Source organism: Aphidius gifuensis, linkage group LG2 (assembly GCF_014905175.1).
Source record: "Aphidius gifuensis isolate YNYX2018 linkage group LG2, ASM1490517v1, whole genome shotgun sequence".
Lineage (NCBI taxonomy): Eukaryota > Metazoa > Arthropoda > Insecta > Hymenoptera > Braconidae > Aphidius > Aphidius gifuensis.
In genome coordinates this window covers 16,159,209-16,180,040 of record NC_057789.1, presented here as the reverse complement: position 1 = coordinate 16,180,040, position 20,832 = coordinate 16,159,209, and the positions used below count along the sequence as shown (strand labels likewise).

The window sequence follows — 20,832 nt, the reverse complement described above, 5'->3', positions numbered from 1 at the left end:
GCCAAAGTAAAGCCAGAGTAAAACCAGACAAAAGCCAGAGCAAAACCAGCCTAGTAAAAAGACATTTATTTATAACAATATCAATAAATATTAATGAACAATAATAAATTAATGAATCTTAATGATTTTTATAGACTTTTTTATTGTTAAAATTAATTTTCCACGTAAAAAAACAAAAAAAAAACACATCAATAAAAAATTAATTTTAACAATAAAAAAGTCTCTAAGAATCATTAATTTATTATTGTTTATTAATAATTATTGATATTGTTATAAACTTTTTTACAAGTCTGGTTTTGTTTTGGCTTTGGTCGGGCTTTTGTCTGGTTTTACTCTGGCTTTTCTCTGGCTTTTGTATTGCCACAGATTGATGTGTTTTTTTTTTTACGCGAAAAATTAATTTTAACAATGAAACAGTCTCTAAAAATCATTGAAATTCATTAATTTAATAATAATGTCTTTTTACAAGTTTGGTTTTGCTCTGGCTTTTGTCTGGTTGTACTCTGACTTCACTCTGGCTTTTGTATTGCCACAGATTGATTTGTTTTTTTTTTTTCTACGCAAAAAATTGATTTTAACAATAAAAATGTCTTTAAAAATTATTAATTTATTTTTGCTGATCAATAATTATTGATATTGTTATAAATTAATGCCTTTTTTACAACAGTCTGGTTCTACTCTGAAAAAGATCTGGATTCACTATTGCCTTACGCTAGGGATTTTCGTGCTTAGTCGATTTAAGGCTAATTTCCATCAAAATTCTAGTAATTATCTAGTCATGATAGATCCTGCTGCAAGATCTTGCAAGCATTTCTATAGCGTGGAGACACCGCTTAACTACACTTATCAATTTATTATTTCTCAAAGCAATGACATTCTACTTACTTTTTATTTACCCGAATATCACACCTGACCGTTGAACGAATTACCCTTTCATGCACTATATCACTTTATTATTGAAAACAAAACTACCTGAAAATTTTAAAAAGAACCTGAAACAAAACAAAGAAAAATATCGCTCCACGGCGTTCACAAAACGTCAACAATTGCAATAAACACTCAAAACTGTCAAATTTTAATGTTAATTATTAAGTGACAATCAGTATTCTTTTTTATTGTATGTATAGAAAAATATATTAATAAAGATATTGTGTGAGTATGATTATGTTCAGCCAAAGTCTGTTGTTACAACGACAGCCAGTCACTGAATGTCATTGACAGAGTTGCCAACCCGTGACGACGGCAGGATGGTAGTGTGGGAGGGCATTAGGATGGTAGTGTGGGAGGGCATTTGGATGGTGTAAAGCTTGTAAAGCTTTTGTATGTAAAATCCAGCAGTCCAATTCACAGGCCATTACAATTTAGGGCTTTTTTCCTCCGCTGGCAGCGCTTGTGAAACTTTTACTAGCGCCATCAACGGCAAAAAAAGCTCTAAATTGTAAAAAATTTGCCCTGTGAATCGGACTGCTGAGAAGCTACGAAGGTATCGGTCAATAAGGAATCTTTTTTTCGGTTGCTTTAAGAATATTTAATATTATAAAATTATTAGAGATGATACATAAATTTATTTATACTGATTTTGAATATATATAAATAAATAATAAAGTTTTCAAGTATAGAACAATTAACTTTTTTATCATTTTAAAAATAATAAAAAATAATAATTATAATAATTATATAATAATTAATTTCTTTGATCTCTTGGATTTCTCAGGTCATTGCAATATTTTGTGATAACCACAACGAAATCCTTATGGCTCAAACGGTTTTTCATTTTGTTGACAATGTAAACTACAAAATGATAACATTTATGTTAATAATAATAATAATATCTGGCATTATTCTTTATCTTACGCTCTATAGCAGTTGAAATATTCTCTGGAATTTTTCTCCAGCCTCCTTTACCAGAATAAGATGAGTTTTTTAATGTTTCTTTACCAATAATTATAGTTAATAATTGTCTCGTCATTTCCTTGGGATTATTTTTTAATTTAATGACAAGATGTTCCAGTTGGATAGAATTAATAAAAACATTCGTTCCCGGATATAATTCAACTAAATTCTGAAACCAAAAAAGTTGGTTTTAAGGTGAACATTAAAAAACCTCAAATTTGAGTTGAATATCACACATTTGAATCTTCCATCAAAGCCTCAGTTGAAGCCTTGATTGGATCTTTCGTGACAGCCGCATTCAGATCCTCTTTTGAAGCATCAGTTGGAGCTTCAGACAAATCTTGCACTTGAAGTTGTGTTGGAGCTTCAACTAAGTCTTCAATTGAGCCTTCTACTTCAGCTGTTGCTTGAGTTTCAACTGGTACTGTGACTGGTCCTTCACTAGCAGCTTCATTCGACTTTTTGTGAACAACGTCAGTGTCAATTAAGCCTATAGTACCAGCTTCAGATACTTCTAGAGAGGCTAGAAATTCTTGGTCATCTGACAAATTTAAAAAAAAAATGAATCCAAAATGGTTTTATATTTATTCATTATAATTATTACACTGAATAAAATTTATTGTCAATTAATTTAATCAGTTAAATGAAAATACTTTTCGAAATTGAGCTAAGGAATTAAAGTTGATTACCACAAAAATTTTTTGACTTTATATTTTCATGAGCTAAACTTGCCAAAAAGAATTTATTTTATTGAATAATTTAATTATAAGCAAATTATGTGGTAATCTACATTGATTTCCCAACACAAATACGAAAAAGTATTCTCGTTTATCAAAATGAATAACGAGCGTGCTTGAATAGTATTATTATACTATTACAATTATATTTAAATAAAACATTATGAATATTTACCATGTAGAAATAATAGTTGAGCTTGGTACCAACGTCCATTTTCCCATTTTCCTCGAATTTTACCTTTCTTCTCAAAACGAATATTTTCTATTGGAACAACGCTCGAGGTATACGGTTTTTTACCTGTCCACAAGAGAAGTCCAAACTTTTTTGGATTATTCTGCATTTTTTTGCCAAATTCAAATTGAAAGTTGACAGGAAATATGTCAATCTTTTACTGTGTTGATTTTTATGTTGCTATGCTACTTAATAATTATAAACATTGAGTAGAAAATTGGATAAAAAAACAAAAAACAACAAACTGTTTGATTATATATTCAGTTTGTTGTTTTTTGTTTTTCATATTTAATTTTTTACTCAAACTTTATTATAATTAATAATAATTAATAAGCAACATAAAAATCAACAAAATAAACGATTGACATATTTTGTGTCAATATATTTATAAATATATGAAGCTGGTGATAATATATGTTTACAATTAGCAAGTGCATAGATTTAGTATTTAAGTGATTATAATAATAAAGGACAATTGATTGGACAGCACGTGATTATTCAATGGAAGGTAAAAATCTAGTGTATATATTTCAAATAGTTGTTAAATCAGATCTATTCAATTGTCAACATTCAATGATCGATTTAATGTCAATGAGTTATATGGAAAAATCAGCATTATGGTCGTATTATGGTAAATTTGAAATGTCAATATTGAATTCACAATTATTATTATTACATAATTGTGGTGATAAAAAATATGTATAATGGTACATCAACATGTCAAGCTGCTATTAATCTTGCATTTGTTCAACTTGGTGAATATAAAATTGTTAATGTTATATCTAATCATGCTAAAAATAGAATTCCAAATGAACCAAGTAATAAGGAAATGGGATTTATTTTCCTCTTGTAATTAATATCATTAGATTTAGATGTAAAGTTTATTTATTTATTTTATTTTTTTACTTTTAAGATATGGATGTTATGTAAACAATTATTATAATTTAATAAAATGATGAGACATGATCGTTTAATTGATGCTGAATTATTGGCCATTCAAATATCAAGTCTTGATCCACTTGAAAGTAAATTTTGTCTTGCTAAAGTATCACTTGCAAAAGGTGATTATCCAAATGAATGAAATTATCAAATGATTAGTTCATCAGTACAACCAGGTGATGGTACATCTAGTACAGAATCAATAGTATTATTAAATCATGCACTTCAAATATGTACGAAAAATTATTTATCATAGTATGAGGCTATTGTTAAAATGCATTTAGCAAATATACAATTAACAATTGGTATGCCAAGTCAAGCATTAAATGTCATTGATGATGCTATTATTAATATTTTATCACATGGTGGATGGTTTGATTAAGCAAGAGTATTTGTATTATATGCTTAATGTCTCATTGCAACAGCACTAAAGTATGGTAATAAAAAAAAGCTAATTATTCAAAATTCAATTGAATATCTTGTAAAAGCACAAATTAATTATCATGAAGTTAAAGAACTTGGTAGATTAAAAAATACACTTATCTTTTATCAATGTTTTATAATGAAATTGATTTTAAAAATAAAAGAAATCAAGTTGCTTTTGAATATAGACACCTTGATCAACAGTATACTACTAAAATAAATGCAATTATGTTGTATTAAAATTATTATTTATTATTATATATATATTGATTTGTTTTTATTTTTTAATATCCCAAGAAACCAAATTTTAATATGCCGTTACAGATAATAATTGTCAGATATATTTAAATTTTTATTTTAGATAGAAACACGTTGAGGTACGTTTTCACTCTTGTCTTTTTATGTTTTCCTGATACCACGACAGACCCTAAGAACGCCTCAAAGTCACGAAAGCGACGAAAACCTCATACGGTATTATAAAAATATACATAAGCATAAAATCTCATTCAATGTCATTCAATATTCAATAATTGAAGTATAAATCATTTAAAAATAATTTATCAATTTTAAATGATGGTAAATTAGAAACAAGTAAATTATCATTAAGTTTAAGTAATACTAAAAATGAAATATTAAATTCAGCATCATTATCATGTACTGGTCTCGAATTTGATGATTGGTCACAAGAGCTAAAAATAAATGATGATAGTAATTCATTTTATGGTCTTCCTGATCGTGTTAAAAGTTTAATATTTAAATCAAAAAAAATAAATTCATTATATGAATGGCAAAATCAATGTTTAAATTTGCCATCAATTAAAAATCGTAAAAATTTAATTTATTCATTACCAACAAGTGGAGGTAAAACACTTGTTGCTAAAATGTTAAAACAAATAATATGTTATAAAAAAAATTCAATATTTATATTACCATTTATATCAATTGTTCATGAAAAAATACAATCAATGGCACCATATGGTGTTGATTTTGATTTTTTACTTGAAGAATATGCTGCAAATAAAGGACAATATCCACCAATTAAAAAAAGAAAAAAAAATAGTATTTATATATGTACTATTGAGAAGGCGATTGGTTGAATAAATAGTTTAATTGAAACAAAAAGACTTGATGAAATTGGTATGGTTGTTGTTGATGAGTTACATTTACTTGGTGAAAATGGAGGAAGAGGTGCTTGTCTGGAGGTGCTATTAACAAAGCTACTATATGCAAATGATAATATTCACATTATTGGAATGAGTGCAACAATTGGTAATCTAGCTGAAATTGCTGAATTTTTAAAAGCTGATATGTATGTTGAAAATTTTCGTCCAGTTGAATTTAAAGAATATGTTAAATGAGGAGATAAAATATGTTCTGTTGATGTGAAAGAAGAAAATATATTCCAAGATTGTAAAACTGTTAACTATCCAGTAAGTAATTTTAATTAAATTTCTCGAGTATTATTAATAATTAATAATTGTCTTTTTTATATTTTAGTATTCAAAAAAATATGCAATACTAGATCCAGATAAAATTGGAGAATTAGTTATGGATGTCGTGCCAAATGATTCTTGTTTAATATTTTGTTCAACTAAAAAAAATTGTGAATGCCTTGCTGGTTTATTAACACATGTTTTATTCAAGTTTGTTTATTTTTTTTTTTGCTTGTTAATTAATTAGTCATTAATTTGTATTATTATTTATATATTTTATTTACTATTTCAGTCCTTTAAAAAACATAAAGAAGCTGAAAAACAACTACTACTTGATGCATTAAAAACAGAGAGTAAATTATGTCCAATATTGGCTGAAACAATTAAATATGGTGTCGCTTATCATCATTCTGGTTTGACAACTGAAGAAAGAAAATTAATTGAAGATGGATTTCGTGAAGGTGTACTTCGTGTTATATGTGCAACATCAACACTTGCTGCTGGTGTTAATTTACCAGCAAGAAGGATAATCAAAATAATACAATAAATATTTATTAAAGTTGAAAATTAATTAATCAATTTTTTTTAGGTAATTCTTAGAAAGCCATATATTGGAAATCAATATTTTTAAATTTAAGTAGATATGAACAAATGATTGGTAGAGCTGGTAGAGCAGGAATGGGACAGATTGGTGAAAGTATATTAATTTGTCGAAATGTTGATATGAAAAAAGTTGAAGAAATGTTAACATCAAAAATGGATGATTGTTTGAGTACACTTCATCAAGAAACAGACCGTGGTATAAATTATTTAATTCTCAGTGGAATACTTTTATCACTTGTTAAAACACGAGAAGAAATACATCGTCTTGTTTCATTTTCATTATCGGGCTTGCAAGCTAAAAAACGTGATATTAATATTAAAGAAATTGTTGATCAATCAATTATAAATTTAGTCAAGTCAAATGCATTGTTGATCGACAAAAAAATATATAATTCAAATTTTAAAATTGAAATATTATCACAAAAATCATTAACAAATAATCATGATGATGATTTTACGTCATCAAATGATATGACAATGATGAGTTATTTAGAATTATCAAATTTAGGAAAAGTGGCAATGAAAGGTAATTTTAATTTATCAACAATAATTATAAAAAATTAATTATGTGTTGTTTTTTTTTTTTTACAGCTAATATTGATTTAAAAACAGCTTATATTCTTGCTGAAGATTTGAAAACACCTCAAAAGCAATTGATACTGTTGAATGATTTGCATTTACTTTACTTTATAACACCGTATGATTTTTCTGATAAATTTAGAGTTGATGGATTGGTTCTTTATGATAAGGTATGTTTATTAACTTTAAAAATATATCTATATTATTGTTGATGTGTTTTTTCAACTAAAAATAATCATCAACAGATAATGAGTCTACCAGAAAGCCTGATGGTTGTATCAAGATTACTTATTATTAACGAAATGACTGTTACAAAATTACGTGAAGGTGTTGTACCAAAAGTATCATCTATCATCATCTAAAATAATTTTCATCTATTTTTTTTTTAATAATATACAATCGTTTTAGAGTGCTTCAGTCAAAGTCGTTTCTCGTTTTTATTTGACATTGATACTGTATGAATTGAATAATCAACAGCCAATTCATATTGTTGCTGAAAAATATAAAGTTGATAGAGGCTGAATACAAAAGATCATGATTTCAGCAGCATCATTTGCAAATTGTATTATTAAATTTTGCCAAGAGATACCAGAATTTTGGGCATTTCCAGATTTAATTAAAGTATTTACTAAAAAATTGAGCTATGAATGTTCTGGCGAGCTAGAAATTCTAATGGAATTACCAACTGTTAAAGCAGTAAGTTTATTATTTAATTTTTCACGTAATTTACGTAATAGAAAATTGAAATAATATATTTTTATTGACAAATAGGGAAGAGCTAGACAACTTTACAATGCTGGCTATAAAACATTACTATCAATTGCAACAGCAGATGCCAAAGAAATTGCTGAAAAAATTCGTTACATGCCAAAAAGTTCAATAAGTCGTATTATTTCATCAGCTCATGGAAGTAATTAAATAAAATTGAATCTTAAAATTTTACCTGACATATTGTTTTTAATATTTTAGCTATTGGAAGAAAAAATTGAAAATTAAAAAGACGAATATGCAGAAATGATGGATGATTTGGATCCAAATTTACCTGATTTTTAATCATTCATTTTTCAATTAATTAATTAATTATAAAATAGTGTTGTTAATTTTTTCGTACTGATCATGTAAGTATATTTTTTCAAGTTTATAATGCTCAAATATATATGTTAATAATAAAAAAAAATTCAAGTATATTCAATGATGATTTATTTATTTACGAATTACATAATTATTTTCATTTGAAAAAAAATAATGTGTCAATCAGATCAGTATGCCTGTAATCTTGTCATGCTGATTAAGCTGTCACAAACATTAATAATTCACATAAAATATTAAATTCAATAATGTGGTACAGTATTTTAATTTATCAAAGTAATTAAATTATCTTCTTTTGTATAAGCATGTTTTTAAATAAATTTGTGGAAGATTTTTATTTCTTCTATTGACATCTTCAATTTTTTTAAAGTCCATAAAATAAAATAAATTATTTGACAAATCTTGATATGTATTTTGAAAGCCATATTTGTCTAATGACTTTACAAATTCTTTAATATTTTCAAAGCGACTTACAACATCAGCAATTTTTAATATCCCACTGTAAATTATAACTACAAAAACAAAAATTAATTAAATTAATTAATTAACGAAATATTTCAATTAAAAAATACTTACTCTTGTTTTAAAACACATTTCGCTTCTAAAAGATAATCTGCTAAATTTTTTCCTATGAATGACAAACAAAATACAACAACATTAACACTGATAGTTAGCAGGGATGTATGTGCCATATCACAAGCTGTGACTTTATCATTGACAGCAACTAAATCAAGTGAGTGAACTTTTTGTTCAACTGGTTCACAAAGCTTAGCATCACCACAACCAAAATCAGCAATAACATATTCTTTTGGCTTGTAAAATAAAATAATAAATAAATATTTTTGTGCTCCATTTCCACTACTAGTGTCGCGAAAGTTTTCATGTAAACGATGAATAAAATATAATTAATCTAAAACTGTCGCGGCATTCTCCTGCTGGATTCGCTCTACTAACATTTGTGAATATTTTGACTAAAATCTCGTTCAATTTCCAATCGACGTGGTGTTAACTTCATTTCAATTATTGTCAAGTTCAGTCAAGTTTTTTTTTACCATACTATACCATACCTAGAGGGGGGTATGAAACGAATGAACGTGTGATTGATAGGTTGACCGTTAGTTCTCTGAAAGTAACCTAACTCCAATTAGGATAGTTAAATATTTTATCTAACATTAATGATTGATTGATAGGTACTGGTTGACATTTATATTTTGGATTAATCAAATTGTATCGATAATATTCAAGCAGAATTATATTGAAAAATCGTTGAGCTCAACATGATGTCTACAATTATAAAACCCAAGGTTAATTGTGAGTCGAATTAAGATTATTTTTAATTTTATTATTTATGAAGTATTTTTTTTTGACATTGTTGATTACTCAATAATGAAAAACGATTGTTTCTTCTATTTCTAATTGATAATAATTCTTTCTTTTTATTTATTTATTCATCAAATTCAAAGTTGAGTGTAATTAACTCAATAAAATAATAAAACTAACAGTATTTCTACCCTAATTTTCGGTTTTTTATTTGACCACCCTGGCGGAATTGGCAAAATAGTTTTTGTCGCCTGTGCGATAGCAAAGCCAGAGATAATAAATACAGAATATTAATGATACCAGACGTAAATTTGGGCTTTTTATGGGTAAATTGTTTAAGATAAATTATTATTTAACTTACTTTGAGCAATAATATTCATGTAATGAGATAAATATAAATAGAACAAGTAATGTAGAAGTTGACAAATTTTGACGTTTTGAGGTTGTAAAAATGCTATTTATTCATAACAATATCAATAATTATTTTTTGAAAATTAAGGTACTTTCATCGTCATGAACCTAGAACCGCTGATTGTCCAAAAAAATCGTAAATAGGCTCATTAGATGAGTCTGTATTTAAAGTGGTTAGTAGTTCAAAGGGTTTAATTTGCAGTTGAAAAAATAAAGATAAAAAATAAGAAATAAAACTTTAAAGTAAAATAATTTTTTTGTTTATCAACACAAATCAAAACAATTATGTCAGCTAGATGCAGGAAGACGGAAAGAAATTCGTAGTAAAAAAATTGAAATTCCTGCTTCTATATGACATAATAGTTTTTATTTTTGATCGTTGAATGGAAAAGTTATTTGACTCAAAAATTTTATCTTTTTTTTTTCATATTCAATTTTTGACTTACAAATTAAATCCCGGTTACTTCAAATTACTACAAATCAAGATTTATGTAATAAGCATACCTACGATTTTTTCGTACAACCAGCGGTTCAGGTTCTCGTCATTTATTTAAAACCAAAAAACTTCTAAAGTTTAAAAATTTTTATGTTGAAATAGGTAAAAAACCACGTATCACAGAACACTTGAAAAGATCTAACGCGTCCTGTGAAAAAAAAAACGAACTTTATATAATACGACCAGCAATTAAGAACACAATTTGGTTAACACAGTTCCAAAACTGCGAGGCATTCCGAGCTTATTCGAAGAATAAAGAAGAAAATTCAAAATTGGATGCTGATTTAATCACGAAATTTAGTCAGTTCGTGATAAAAAAAAACTTGATGCTCAACAGCTTAAAGACAATGTCATTATTTAAAAAAGAAAAGAAGGGTTTAAAAGTTTCAGCCAAAATAGGAACGTTTCGTCGGAGAATTCAAAAACAACTCTACGAACCTATTTTGAATGGAACTAAATTCGAGTCACATCTGTCAGAGGAAGAAATTTCAATTATTAAAAAAAAATTAGAACTCACTAAAAAAGAAAAAAATAATGACTAATAAATAAAGACATATAAAAGAATTTCTTCATTTTTATTATTGTCATTTTTTGTATACCTATATATTTTTTTTTCCATTCTAGAGGGCACTTTTAATCTCTTGGAATCTGATATTGGCAGGCTCAGGGTCGGTTTTCACTCACAGCTTCATGACGCGCGACACCAAGCGTCTTGACGCAAAGCAGCCGCCTTCTTGACGCAAAGCACCCAACTTCTTGACGCAAAGTGTCCAACTTGCGCACATGAAATTATGACGCGCAGTTTAGCCGCCATTGTTGTTTACATTCTGTCAAATTTAAAACATGTGACCTTTTTGACAGAATGTAAACAACAATGGCGGCCAAAACAAGCTGCGCGTCATGAAGTTTCATGCTGCGCGTCAAGAAGCTGGACACTTTGCGTCAAGAAGTTGGGTGCTTTGCGTCAAGAAGTCGGCTGCTTTGCGTCAAGACGCTTGGTGTCGCGCGTCATGAAGCTGTGAGTGAAAACCGACCCTCAAAGCGTCTCAAATTATGTTTTTATTGAATTAAAGGGAGCGCTTTTGGGACTTCGATCATCCGATAAAATATTGGAAGACCTTTAACGTTTAAATATATTTTTTTTATATTGTAGAGGGCGTTCTTGGAGCTGTATTCTTTGGAAGCAAATCCCAGACTTGGGAGGCCTAAATATAATTTTTTTTTCTATTGTAGAGGGCGTTCTCGAAGTTTTATCCCTTATGAAAGAATATTGACAGGCCAAAAACATCTGTAAATATTTTTTTTTCTGATGTAGTAGGCGTTTTTGAAGCTTCATTTTTTGATTAAAGAACTTCAGAAGGCCTCAAACGCCTGAATATGATTTTTTTTCTATTAGAGAGGGCGTTCTTAAAGCCTTACTTCTTGAAAAAAATTTTTAAAGTCCTCGAAAGCCTATATATAGTTTTTTTTGATTGAGAAAGGCGTTCGTGAAGCCTTATTTCTTAAAAACAAATTTTGGAAAGCCTCAAAAGACTAATTATATTTTTTTTTTCAATTGTAGAGGGCGTTCTTGAACCTGTATTTTTTTAAAGCTAATTTTAGATAGGCCTCAAAGGCCTAAATATATTTTTTTTTTCGATTGTAGAGGGCGTTCTTGAAGCTGTATTCTTTGGAAGCAAATTCTAGACTTCGAAAGCCTAAATATAATTTTTTTTTCTATTGCAGAGGGCGTTCTCGAAGCTTTATCCCTTATGAAAGAATACTGACAGGCCAAGAACGTATCTATTTATTTTTTTTTTCTATTGTAGAGGACGTTCTTAAATCCTTATTTCTTGAATAGAAACTTTAGAAGTCCTCGAAAGCCTAAATATAATTTTTTTTCCATTGTAGAGGGCGTTCTTGAAGCTTTATTTCATATCTAAGAATATCGACAGGCCGAGAACGTCTAAAAATATTTTTGTTTCATTGTAGAGGGCGTTCTCAAAGCCTTATTTCTTGAATACAAATTTTAGAAGTCTTCGAAAGACTAACTATATTTGTTTTTTATTGTAGAGGGCGTTTTTGAAGCTTTATTCTTTATAAAAGAATATTGACAGTTCAAGATCATCTGAATATATTTTTGTTTTATTGTAGAGGGCATTCTTAAAGCTTGATTTTTCTAAAAAAAATTATGGAGAGCCTTGAACGCATAAATATATTATTTCATTATTGTAAAGGGCGTTTTTACAGCTTTATTCTTTGAGAAAGACAGACGATATCGTGTCTTTAATACAAAAGAATTATACGACGAAAAATCTTTTTATATGTAAATTATATTTATCTACGGATATTTTGCGAGAATTTTGCGTTTCAAATACGTTTTACCAAAGAAAAAAAAAAAATTTATATGTTGAAAAGTACAAGGAAAAAAAAATTATCGAGTCATGAGTTCAAATCCTACTTTGGATTTTTTTTTTTTCCTCATTTCAGACCCTGTGTACTAATTTATATACTAATTTAGTTTATTGTTTTATTATGATGTCGTAATTATTTATTTACCAAGTATACAAGTAAATAAGGTACGAATCTTAAAAAAAAAATCACTTCTTTCAGTAGATAAACTTTCGTTGTTTTATCAGAAAGGCGATAATGTATCGTTATTTAAAAAAAAATATACAAAAAAAAATTTATTTATATGTAAATTATATTTATCTACGGATATTTTGCGAGAATTTTGCGTTTCAAATACGTTTTACCAAAGAAAAAAAAAAAATTTATATGTTGAAAAGTACAAGGAAAAAAAAATTATCGAGTCATGAGTTCAAATCCTACTATGGATTTTTTTTTTTTGTCACACAAAAAAAAGCATGGACGAAGTACGGCAAAGGTACGGATAAAGTGTGGTATACGAACTGATAAATTATAGTAATATAATACACTGCAAGGAAAATTGATATCTAATATTCCGATAAGCAGTTTTCTTGGCTTAGAAATTGAACATGTATTTTTTGACGTACAGCGTTTATACGGAAGAAGTACAGCATATTAAAAGTGTTAAAACCAAAAATTTACTTACCATTTGATGCAACTGTTGACCTATAATTGAATGTCAAATTACTTTCAAAGTAAATAGTTTTCTTTTTTAGTGTTCAAATTCATTTTTCTCTAAATACGGCATACGTTAAAATGAAGTACGGTAGCATAATATATTGCAAAAAAAATTTGGTATTTAATATTACTTTAAGCAGTTTTCTTGGTTTTAAAATTAAACATTTAATTTTTTTAAGTATGAATAATGTACAGCAGCATACTTAAACTTCAACTGGAAAAAAATCGAATATCTATTGTTCCGGAAAACAGCTTTCTTGATTATCAAATTGATTTCTTTTAAGAACGGCATACGTACGGATAAAAGTACAGCATAAGTACGGATAAAGTACGGCGTATGTATGGATAAAGTACAGCAGATGTATAAAGTATGTCCGATAGAATACGGCAGACTATTTGCGGAATTTTGGTTTTGAAATTAAATGTTTATTTTTTTTTTTAAGTATGGATAAAGTACGTTATGCGTACTGATAAAGTACCACATACCTACGGATTAAGTACGGCAGCATAATACATTAGGAAAAAATGAAATATCTATTGTTTCGGAAAATAGCTTTGTTGGTTTTAAAATGGATTTCTTTATAGTACGGCGTATGTAAGGATAAAGATGTATTGAGCCCTGGATAAAATACGGCAGCATAAACACCGAAAAAAAAAAATTAAATATCTATTGTTCCGGAAAATAGCTTTTTCGGTTTTTAAATAAATTTCTTTTAAGTACGGCATATGTACGGATGAAGTACGGCGTACATACGGATAGAGTACACCAGATGTATAGAGTACGTCTGGAAATACAAGACTATGAATTTTTAATTATTTACGGATGCGGTAATTTTATGGAAATTTGATTTTAAATAGAAAAAGAAAAATAAAATAAATAAATATTTATTGTTCTGGAAAGCAATTTTTTAGCTTATAAATTCTTACTTTATACATCTGCTGTACTTTATCCATACATACGCCGTACTTTTATCAAAACTTATGCCGTAATTTTATCCGTACGTATGCCGTTCTTAAAAGAAATCAATTTGATAATCAAGAAAGCTATTTTCGGGAACAATAGATATTCGATTTTTCCAGTTGAAGTTTAAGTATGCTGCTGTAATATTCATACTTAAATAAATTTTTATTATATACTTTTCATCACAGGGCTGTGAGAAGTGGCGACATACAACTTGACAATCAATTTTTTCTAAATTACTTCTGGTATTTTATAAATTACACTTTTAATAATCATTGTTTTAAAAAATCAAACATCATAAAAAAGAAAAATATTTTATAATTTTATTTTTTTTAATTTGTTTTTTACTGAGTTGTAATCGTTTTTAAATTTTCAATCTTCTTCTCTGACAGGAATGATCCAGGTACAGATCCATTCAAAATAAGTTCATACACTTGTAGCTCGATTCTGCGCTTAAAAGTTCCTTTATTTTTGATGGAAATTTAAATCGATATGCATTTCTTTTTAAAATTATTTAATGTTTTAAACTGTGTGGCATCAAATTATTTTAATCACAAACGACAAAATTTGTAATTAACTGTGACTCATTATCGAATTATTTTTTCTGTTGACTGAATAAGCAAGAAATGTCTATAGTTCGAAATGGTTCTGAGGAAACTTTGAGCATTGATCTCTGGTCTTTTCCAAGAAAATATTTGTCCAATTTCTTTTGATAGATGTTTTTCAAGTACGGATAAAGTACGGATAAAGTACGGCGTATGTACGGATAAATACAGCAGATGTATGTAGTACGTCCGATAAAATACGGCAGACTATGCCTTTTTTATTGTCTACAGATATTGTGCGGATTTTTTTAATAGATTTTTTTCAAGTACGGCATACGTACGGATAAAGTACGGCATATGTACGAATGAAGTACGGCGTACATACGGTTAGAGTACACCAGATGTATAAAGTACGTCCGGATAAAATACGGCAGACTATGTCTTTTTTATTGTCTACAGATATTATGCGGATTTTTTTGATAGATTTTATTCAAGTACGGCATACGTACGGATAAAGTACGGCGTATGTACGGATAAAATACAGCAGATGTATAGAGTACGTCCGGATAAAATACGGCAGACTATGCTTTTTTTAATTGTCTACAGACATTATGCGGATTTTTTTCGTAAATCGCTATTTTACATCTAATATTTATCTTATATCTGATATTTCGATAAGCAGAATTCTTGGTTTTGAAATTAAACGTTTATTTTTTTTAAGTATGGATGAAGTACGCTATGCGTACTGATAAAGTACCACATACCTACGGATTAAATACGGCCGCATAATATATTGGAAAAAAATGAAATATCTATTGTTCCGGAAAATAGTTTTGTTGGTTTTTAAATGGATTTCTATTTAGTACGGCATGCATACGGATAAATTACGCCGTATGTACGGATAAAGATGTATGAAGTACGTTCGGATAAAATACGGCAGCATAACACACCGAAAAAAAAAATTAAATATCTACTGTTCCGGAAAATAGCTTTTTTGGTTTTTAAATAAATTTCTTTTAAGTACGGCATATGTACGGATGAAGTACGGCGTACATACGGATAGAGTACACCAGATGTATAGAGTACGTCTGGATAAAATACGGAAGACTATGAATTTTTTAATTATTTACGGATGCGGCAATTTTTATGGAAATTGCCATTTTAAATGAAAAGAAAGAAAATAAAATAAATAAATATTTATTGTTTTGGAAAGCAATTTTTTTAGCTTATAAATTCTTACTTTCTAAGTACGGTATAAAGATTACGTTCAAGTACGGCATAAGTACGGCATATGTACGGATGAAGTACGGCGTACATACGGATAGAGTACACCAGATGTATAAAGTACGTCCGGATAAAATACGGCAGACTATGCCTTTTTTATTGTGTACAGATATTATGCGGATTTTTTTAATAGATTTTTTTCAAGTACGGCATACGTACGGATAAAGTACGGCGTATGTACGGATAAAATACAGCAGATGTATAGAGTACGTCCGGATAAAATACGGCAGACTATGCTTTTTTTCATTGTCTACAGACATTATGCGGATTTTTTTTCGTAAATCGCTATTTTACATCTAATATTTATCTTATATCTGATATTTCGATAAGCAGAATTTTTGGCTTTGAAATTAAACGTTTTTTTTTTTTAAGTATGGATGAAGTACGTTATGCGTACTGATAAAGTACCACATACCTACGGATTAAGTACGGCCGCATAATATATTGGAAAAAAATGAAATATCTATTGTTCCGGAAAATAGTTTTGTTGGTTTTTAAATGGATTTCTATTGAGTACGGCATACGTACAGATAAGGTACAGCGTATGTATGGAGTACGTTCGGATAAAATACGGCAGACTATGAATTTTTTAATTATCTACAGATATTATCCGGGATTTTTTTTTTAACTTGCTATTTTAAATGAGAAAAAAATAAAATTAAAAAAAAAATTCACACGTTTTCAAACACAAAAATTGAAATGTATCTACAAGGCACGGGTTCGATTCCTGCTCAAATCACTATTTTTTATTTCTAATAAAATTAAATTTAAAAAAATACAATTTTTAAGCATATAAAAAAATTAATTTTAAGTATACATGTATTATTTTAATTGATGCTGAAATTATCTACAGATATTTCGCGAATCTTTTATTCTCAATTTTTTTTTTTTTTTTATAAAACATTGAAATTATTTTTTTGATTCCAATGGAATAAAAAAAAAACTAAATTTTATTAAAACATCTTCTTACTCTTTTTTCTTTTCTTAATACTATATGTTGGTTTTTTAATATGTACTTCAAGAGAAAGAGTGAAATTCAATAAAATATCCAAGATTGTATCAGCGCACCATAAAGTAAAGGAGTAGAGCGCTCATGCATGTTATATACACGTATTATATACATGTAGTATGTCATAATACATACTACATGTATAATACGTAATAGTATGCATGTATGCTATCTGCAAGCGCCACTCTTTTATTTTATAGTTCTCTGATACAATTCTCAAGATTCTTTTCAATTACTCCAATTTGACACGTATTTATTTACCGTAGATAGCTGTCAAAGTTTTCATGTATTTTTTTTTTTAGTAATACTTTTAATTTATATTATCATTGAAGAGGCAATTTAATAAAATTACATGTATATAAATTTAAAACCATGTACGGATATTTTGCAAGTTTTTTCTTTAATACTTTTTTATATTTTAAAAAAAATATAAATTAAAGTTGCATCTTGTTCATTTCTATAACCTCTTAAAATTAAAAAAAATTTCATACACATTTACTCTAAAGAAACTAACTAAACGTCACTGTATCTACGAGATTATTACAGGGAAACATAAAAGTAAGGAGTAATTCACACAAAAGTCGATACATACATATACACATATAAACATAAATCGGTTTTCTTTCGAGTATCGACTTATATCGATATACATACATGAACATATCAATTGCATTCATTTTTTATTCAAATAAATTTTTAAATTTGGAATATTTCAACAATATTACACTCCCGCGTACGGCAAGTTCCCTGCCCTATTGATAAGTTTTAAACATTACTCTGCTTTTTATGGCTAGATCGTGAGATCATACAATTTCAAATAACATGTGACTAACAATTTTGGTTTATATTTTTTCTAAAATACTTTAAACAACGATTTAATTTATGTACTCTTTTTATAGCTTTTAACAAACTCGAATACAAAATATTCCCACACATGGTCAACTAATGCATAGATTTTTCGAGTAAAAATCACGTAACAAATAAAAACAATAAACTCAAGTTTCTCTTTGGTAATATTATAACATATTTTTTAAAACATTATTTGTCAAGAATTAGAGAAAATCTCACATCTGTCAAACAACTGCACTAATGTATTTTCGATACACAGAATGATCGTCAAATCGACAATAGAAAAGTAAATTTATAACTATTTAAAATAAAATAAATTCATGAAAACGTCTTGGACTTTCCTGTCGTAAAATCTATATTTTTTGTTTACACATGGTACTTTTATGCCACCTTTTGGACCACACAAGGCCCAATTTTATGTCTAAAAATCCCTCCACCTACACATAGTTTTTTACCCTCTCTTGAACTAATTTTTGACCAATTAAAACTAATTTTTAACTAAGTACACACCCATTTTTTGGACTTAACAATTTTCAACAAACTGAGAAATCAGTTGCTCTTCAACACTCGTTTACGTTACATCACTAATTAATATTGATTCGCATACAACGGGATTTTTTTATACTTACAATATAAAATAGTAGTGTCTGTCCATGACAACACTTTCTAGAGTCAACTCAATATACAATATACAATACAATTAATTATAATTTTAGTGAAATAATAATGTGAATATATTAATAGAATTTAAGCCACAGTGTTTGGATTCATTTAAAGTGTTATTCCTATTATTTCAATTTACAACCTATCCTCCACATCCTTTGATAGCCCTGTATCAAACTCAAGGCCTTACAACCCTTGTGAAATTATCGTAGTACATTTGGTTACGTTGTGCGATACAGTTATATTAAAGTTCAAAAATATTGTATGATGATAATGATGTACTAGTCAATGTTATTATAAAGAGAAATATTATTATTAAATGTAAAAAACCTGGTTATATTGCATATGATAATAATAACTATGATGAAGAAATTGATTGTTAAAGATAGTAATGTAACAATGTATTTTAACATAATAAATGATTTGAATTAATTTACTTCATTTTTTTTTTTTTGCAACTCACACTTTATTATTGACTGACGAGAAAATTTTCCAGTTTTGTTACCAAGCGATTCTTTTCGATTTCATGGGAACCATCATTACCAACAGTTGTTTTTAATTGAAAATTATTCGTAATTTTTCATTATACTTAAAATTTCTGAGTAGTAAAAATGAAAATTTGTCACAAATACTATTTGGAGTAATTAAAATTTAAAAATATACTTGCAAAGGTAAATAATTATATTATTTAATGTCTATTTAGTATATATTTGACTTGTTAATTTTGAAGAATTGTCGTTTTCACGGAAATATATTTCTATTCTTCGTAATTCTGACAGTTTGTACATTTATTTTTTATTGATAACTTCGTTTTGGAAACAATCAAATTTGAAACTTCATATCAATTGACAATTTATTGGTTTGTATTTATCTGTATTCTGTTAATTTGCGTTTTGTAAAATTAACAATTTTCCCAGATCAAGGATTGGCGCCAAATTCTATCTTGGGAATTTTAGGTTTGTAATTTATCTTCTTTGCAACAAAAAAGTTAGGGACTTTAATCGGGAGCGTTTAATTCTTCTTTTAATACAGTCAAAGAAACATTGGTATGAAGACTATTCAATTAGTTGACGCATTACCACTTACTGATTTGACACGTGCAGGAGTTTACGCTATTGACCGATAACCTCGTATATGGCCGAAACCGTGTGAATTATTGTCAATCTTGATAATCATAATCAACCAAGATCTCATTGGGTGTGTTTTTACGTCAATAATCTGGGACATGGACTATTCTTCGACAGCTTTGGACGACCTCCAAGAGATCCCCGTTTCCTTTACGCTCTCAAAAGAAATTGTGTCATCCACGAGTACAACAATATACAGCTGCAAACTGTTACGAGTAATTGTTGCAGTCATTGGTGGATTGTTTCTCTTCATTATTTTGTGAATGGTGGGAGGCTCGACGGATTTCTCCGATTATGATGTTAAACGGAACGACCGATATATTTTAAGAATGTTTAAAAAAATTGTAAGTAGACGTAGGAATTATGAACATAAGAAAAATTTTCATTTCCTTACTGGTAGTGGATCTAAAATATAATCATCTATTTGTAATCGAATTTAAATAAATAAAGTAATAAAAAAACATGTGTGGAATTTTTATTAAAAAATAAGTAGTTTATAAATTGGGGGGAAACTGCATCCATTGGTTCAGGTCAAAACTCCCCTTCCATATTACATTATCAAAAATGTACCCACATCGTCTTTTACGACAACTAGTTTCAAAAATGACGTCTTCAGTAGAGGATAGAAAACGTAGATATAATAAATATATTTATCGTGTAGAAGAAACTAGACAAAAAAGTATAGAGCTATCACTGATAACAGATATTTGTGATCCTGTAAGATTTTCTGCTTCTGGATTTTATTATACTCGTTATGGAAGTTAGAATGTTTTGAGTGTTGTGTTGAAATTGAAGAATGAAGTCGAGGTGGCAATCCGTGGCTAGATCATCAACGTGCTGAGGCAAGCAGTCGTTTTATCAGAAATATAGCTTGTGATAATGTTCCTAGAGGAGTAAGTCCCCAACCTATGGAAGGTGATCCACATTGTATACCTACAGATTTTCGTGCTTCGTATCGCGTTTCATCTACTTCACGAGAAGAAAACCGTACATTTTATGCTGAATTTTATATTGATCTTGAAATGGAAGAATATTCTAATCCTCCAATTGAAGAACATTGTGTTGGAATATCTACTACACCTCCAGCGGAAAAAGATCTGGTCTCATATGAATCACGATCAAAAACATTTTATTATTGGCCGAAATATATTT

At 28.3% G+C, this 20,832-nt stretch overlaps 2 protein-coding genes and 1 pseudogene across 2 annotated transcripts in view; 1 reads left to right on the top strand and 2 right to left on the bottom strand.

The window, feature by feature from the left end:
- Positions 1-1,684: 1,684 nt before the first annotated feature.
- On the bottom strand, positions 1,685-3,007 carry LOC122850431. The gene is made up of 4 exons (XM_044149582.1): positions 2,806-3,007; positions 2,130-2,434; positions 1,855-2,062; positions 1,685-1,791 (listed from the first exon to the last, which is right to left on the bottom strand). The coding sequence occupies exons 1-4, from the start codon at positions 2,969-2,971 to the stop codon at positions 1,685-1,687; spliced, it is 786 nt and encodes a 261-aa protein (XP_044005517.1). The 5' UTR covers positions 2,972-3,007.
- Position 3,008: 1 nt separating this feature from the next.
- On the top strand, positions 3,009-7,757 carry LOC122850430 (annotated as a pseudogene).
- A 456-nt stretch (positions 7,758-8,213) lies between these two features.
- LOC122850429 (ribosomal RNA-processing protein 8-like) overlaps positions 8,214-20,832 on the bottom strand; it is a 35,426-nt gene continuing 22,807 nt past the window's right edge. Inside the window, exons 2-3 of the mRNA XM_044149581.1 lie at positions 8,505-8,740; positions 8,214-8,427 (exon numbers count right to left, since the gene is read on the bottom strand). Of these exons, the coding sequence (XP_044005516.1) occupies positions 8,214-8,427; positions 8,505-8,740 (450 nt within the window). The remainder of the gene's footprint in view (positions 8,428-8,504; positions 8,741-20,832) is intronic.

What these genes read in the sequence shown, in the direction of transcription:
- LOC122850431 (XM_044149582.1), bottom strand. Translation starts at nt 2,971, where the DNA reads ATGCAGAATAATCCAAAAAAGTTTGGACTTCTCTTGTGGACAGGTAAA. An exon ending in TCAACTATTATTTCTACATG is followed by an intron (nt 2,435 to 2,805) that starts GTAAATATTCAT and finishes TAAATTTGTCAG; the next exon opens with ATGACCAAGAATTTCTAGCC. An exon ending in TATTTCAACTGCTATAGAGC is followed by an intron (nt 1,792 to 1,854) that starts GTAAGATAAAGA and finishes ATCATTTTGTAG; the next exon opens with TTTACATTGTCAACAAAATG.